Raw genomic sequence first — 3,349 nt, 5'->3', positions numbered from 1 at the left:
TGTTTCTTAATTCCAACAAGGTAGTTGCTAAAAGCAAGCTTTTAAGGCTCCTTTTCTTTAAATGCACTTTTATATGATTTATTAGGGTGTCTTAGAGGATGCACAGCTGAGATCTCCTCAGTTTTATAAAGTAAATGGCATAATCTACCTTATGCACACTGGCTTGTATGTACTTGACAAATCCCCACATGAGTGACAAAATATTCTAAGAGTCAACATCATGATGCCCTTAACACAATATTATAAAGATATTATAACTTTACACTGACCTCAAGATCCTTGGGAACTAAGATTATCTGCCAAAAATACCTGGGGAATTGAGCACAACTAGATTGGTTGAAATCCTCTCATAATATGCACACCAATTCTCTCATTCTTTATTCCTGTTAAGGTTTTTACACTTTGATATCTGGCTTAAATAAAAGTAATGATAGAAACTAAACTACTTAAGATCAAGTGTCAATAGGGCATTTTATTCTACTATTATATATAAAGTCAATGATGTATACACATATGCACAAGAACATTAAAAATATGATGCAATGAACCCAACATTATTTAAAGATAGCACAATTCACTGCATTTTAATACAAAATATTTTATGTAAAATAATAGAAGTCACAATAGATTCAGAGAGAATTCATATTCAATATAAGATAAATATTTAAAATATAAATTTCTATTAACAAAAAGTGAGCAAATAAATACAATTGATACTAAAAAGATAAACTTAACACAATATATGCAATGATTTTTAAAATAACCTGTACATATATTACAAAAAATGAATATAATGATATATGAAGTTTAAAAATGACTGTTAGAAATGCAAAGATACATTAACTCAGATACAGTGGTGCTTGCCTGTGATTCCATCACTGGGTAGGCTTACGAAGGAGGATCTCTGCAAATTCAATGCCAGCCTCAGCTCCCTACTGAGTTAAAGGCAAGCCCTTAAAATACATAGCAAGTCCTTCTCTCAAATGAAACAGAAAAAAAGGAGTTAAATGCTTACATTTCATGCAAAGTCCCATATCCTGCCTGAGTTGATTTAAAGTTTTATTTGAAGAATAGCAAGTTACCACTTTTTATAAGGAAGAATAATGAGAAAAGTATGTTTTGCAAAGGATGACATGTTATCAAATTATTAAAGGTTTCATTTACAGAAGACAGAAACAAAGTATTCTGAAACAACTCTGGTTACTTTGTAAAAAAATTAATATGAAAATATATTATGCATTCATAATAAAATATGTCAAGAAAAGAATAACAATTAACAAAAACTCCTTGTTCTTTCTCTGTCAGGAAACTCTTTATAACATTATGATCAGTGGAGTCGATGAGATTTGGGGACAGGGAACTGTGAACACTTTGCCATCCTATTCCTCGCATGGTAGTTCCAGACTGTCATGAAACCTCATGTGGTATTCTGGAATCACTGTGGTAACACACTGTTTGCCATTCTTCTCATGCCAAATGTAACATAACAGGTAAAGTGTCATAACCAAGTGCAACTACTGTGCAAACTACTGGTTTGGATATATCATAAACTTGTCTTATGCCTAGAGTTGTTTCTTTCGCAGCACACATTATGTTTCCTCTGTATCTTCATCTTCATTGCTCTTTTCAATATAATAGCTATGTTAAATATTCCACTTAGAAATATGCTGGGAATATGATGAACATTCCTTTAATGGACATTAAAGAGATGAGTGGGTTATGTCTCTCCATGGAACGTTAAAATTTCTTACATTCTCTACACACTGAGATGCTTTCCATTTAACGCACAGCTTTGCTGACCATGTGTATCAACAATATTCTTCTCACTGCAGTCTTCATATCTTTGTTTCTTAAAGTGTATATTAGAGGGTTAAGGCTGGGTGTGATGATTGTGTAAAAGAGTGTAAAGAACTTTCCTTCCTCCTGTGATGTGGTACTCTGTGGTGTCATGTACATATAAATAGCTGGCCCAAAGAAAAGAACTACTACTGTTAGGTGAGAACCGCAGGTATTGAGGAGCTTTCTCCACCTTGCTGCTGACTGCATCCTCATTACAGCTTGAGCGATGACTCCATATGAAACAAAAATTAGTGATACAGGCGACAGAAGAAGTATAGCTCCAAAAACAAAAATAGCAATCTGAATTGCTCTTGTGTGAGCACAAGCCAATTTCATTAATGCTGGTGTCTCACAGATAAAACTGTCCACTTTTCGCTGACCACACCGTGGCAACATGAAAACCCAGGAGCAAACAGTTATAGCACTGCCGAGGCCACCCAACCAGCAGATCAGCACCATCTTCTGGCAAAGCCGAGGGTGCATTATGACTGTGTAGTGCAGAGGCTGACAGACAGCAGCGTAGCGATCATAGGCCATCACTGTCAAGAGAAGAGTTTCTGTGGCAGCAAAGACCAAGGCAAAGAAGAACTGGAGGAAACACCCTGCATATGTAATGGCCTTGTTTGGACCCCACAGATTTGCTAGCATCTGGGGGATAATGCTATTCGTATAACCCAGCTCCAATAATGACAGATTTGATAAGAAGAAGTACATGGGGGTGTGAAGCTGAGGATCTAGGTAAGATGCGATTATGATGGTTGAGTTTCCTACCAGAGTCACCATATAGCAGATGAAGACAAACACAGAGATGATGGGCTCCAATTGGGGTTGATCAGAAAACCCTAGAAGGATGAAGTCTGCTTGCAAACTTCTGTTGCTTGTTTCCATTCTACTTATGCAATGTTAGGAATCTAAATCACAGAAATCAAAATTAATTTCACTCCAAATTAGACCAAATAAAGCAATAAAACGATAAAAAAGGATATATGCAAGTCATAGCATTTTTATTCATCTTAATATTGCCAATGGTGATAATAGCATTTAATTGACATAATGTATTTAAAATTCCATTAGCTTTTTCATCTTTTTTTGCACACAATTTCTTACAATAACTTACACAAGTGCTTTTACCTTTATTAACTCTCTGAAAATAAGAAAAAATGTCTTCTTTGATGAATTTATATACAAAATATAATACGTGAGTTATCTCAAATGTATGTGTTGTAAGTACTTTAATTAGAGTATGATGCTATAACCATGAGCCAGTTACTGTTTTTGTCAATGTAAATTATGTAAATTTAGTCCTTAGTTTTCCTTTTGATTTCAAGGGAAATAGTAGGAAAAAAGGTCCTCATTATTTTTATTAAAATAAAATAAAATAAGATAAAATCATTATTTTTATCTATTATAAATGATAATGATATCATGTATGTCTGAATCATTATTCTATCTACTGCTTATTCCTGTTCATAATATTTATTTTACTGTTATGGTATAGAGATAGCTGGGT

General features: G+C 34.0%; 1 protein-coding gene across 1 annotated transcript; it reads right to left on the bottom strand.

Moving 5' to 3' along the window:
- Positions 1-1,779: 1,779 nt before the first annotated feature.
- LOC100723341 (olfactory receptor 2W1-like) lies at positions 1,780-2,727 on the bottom strand. The gene has a single exon (XM_005001185.2). It carries the CDS (start codon positions 2,725-2,727, stop codon positions 1,780-1,782), a length of 948 nt encoding a protein of 315 aa, XP_005001242.1.
- Positions 2,728-3,349: the final 622 nt, after the last annotated feature.

Source organism: Cavia porcellus, unplaced genomic scaffold (genome assembly GCF_034190915.1).
Source record: "Cavia porcellus strain 051 isolate PalLab524CR breed Dunkin Hartley unplaced genomic scaffold, mCavPor4.1 scaffold_17, whole genome shotgun sequence".
In the NCBI taxonomy this organism is placed as follows: domain Eukaryota; kingdom Metazoa; phylum Chordata; class Mammalia; order Rodentia; family Caviidae; genus Cavia; species Cavia porcellus.
Note: the sequence above shows the minus strand (reverse complement) of the source record. Positions and strands in the feature narration are given on the sequence as shown.

Excerpts from the sequence above, each read along its gene's own strand:
- LOC100723341 (XM_005001185.2), bottom strand. The coding sequence starts at position 2,727 with ATGGAAACAAGCAACAGAAGTTTGCAAGCAGACTTCATCCTTCTAGGG.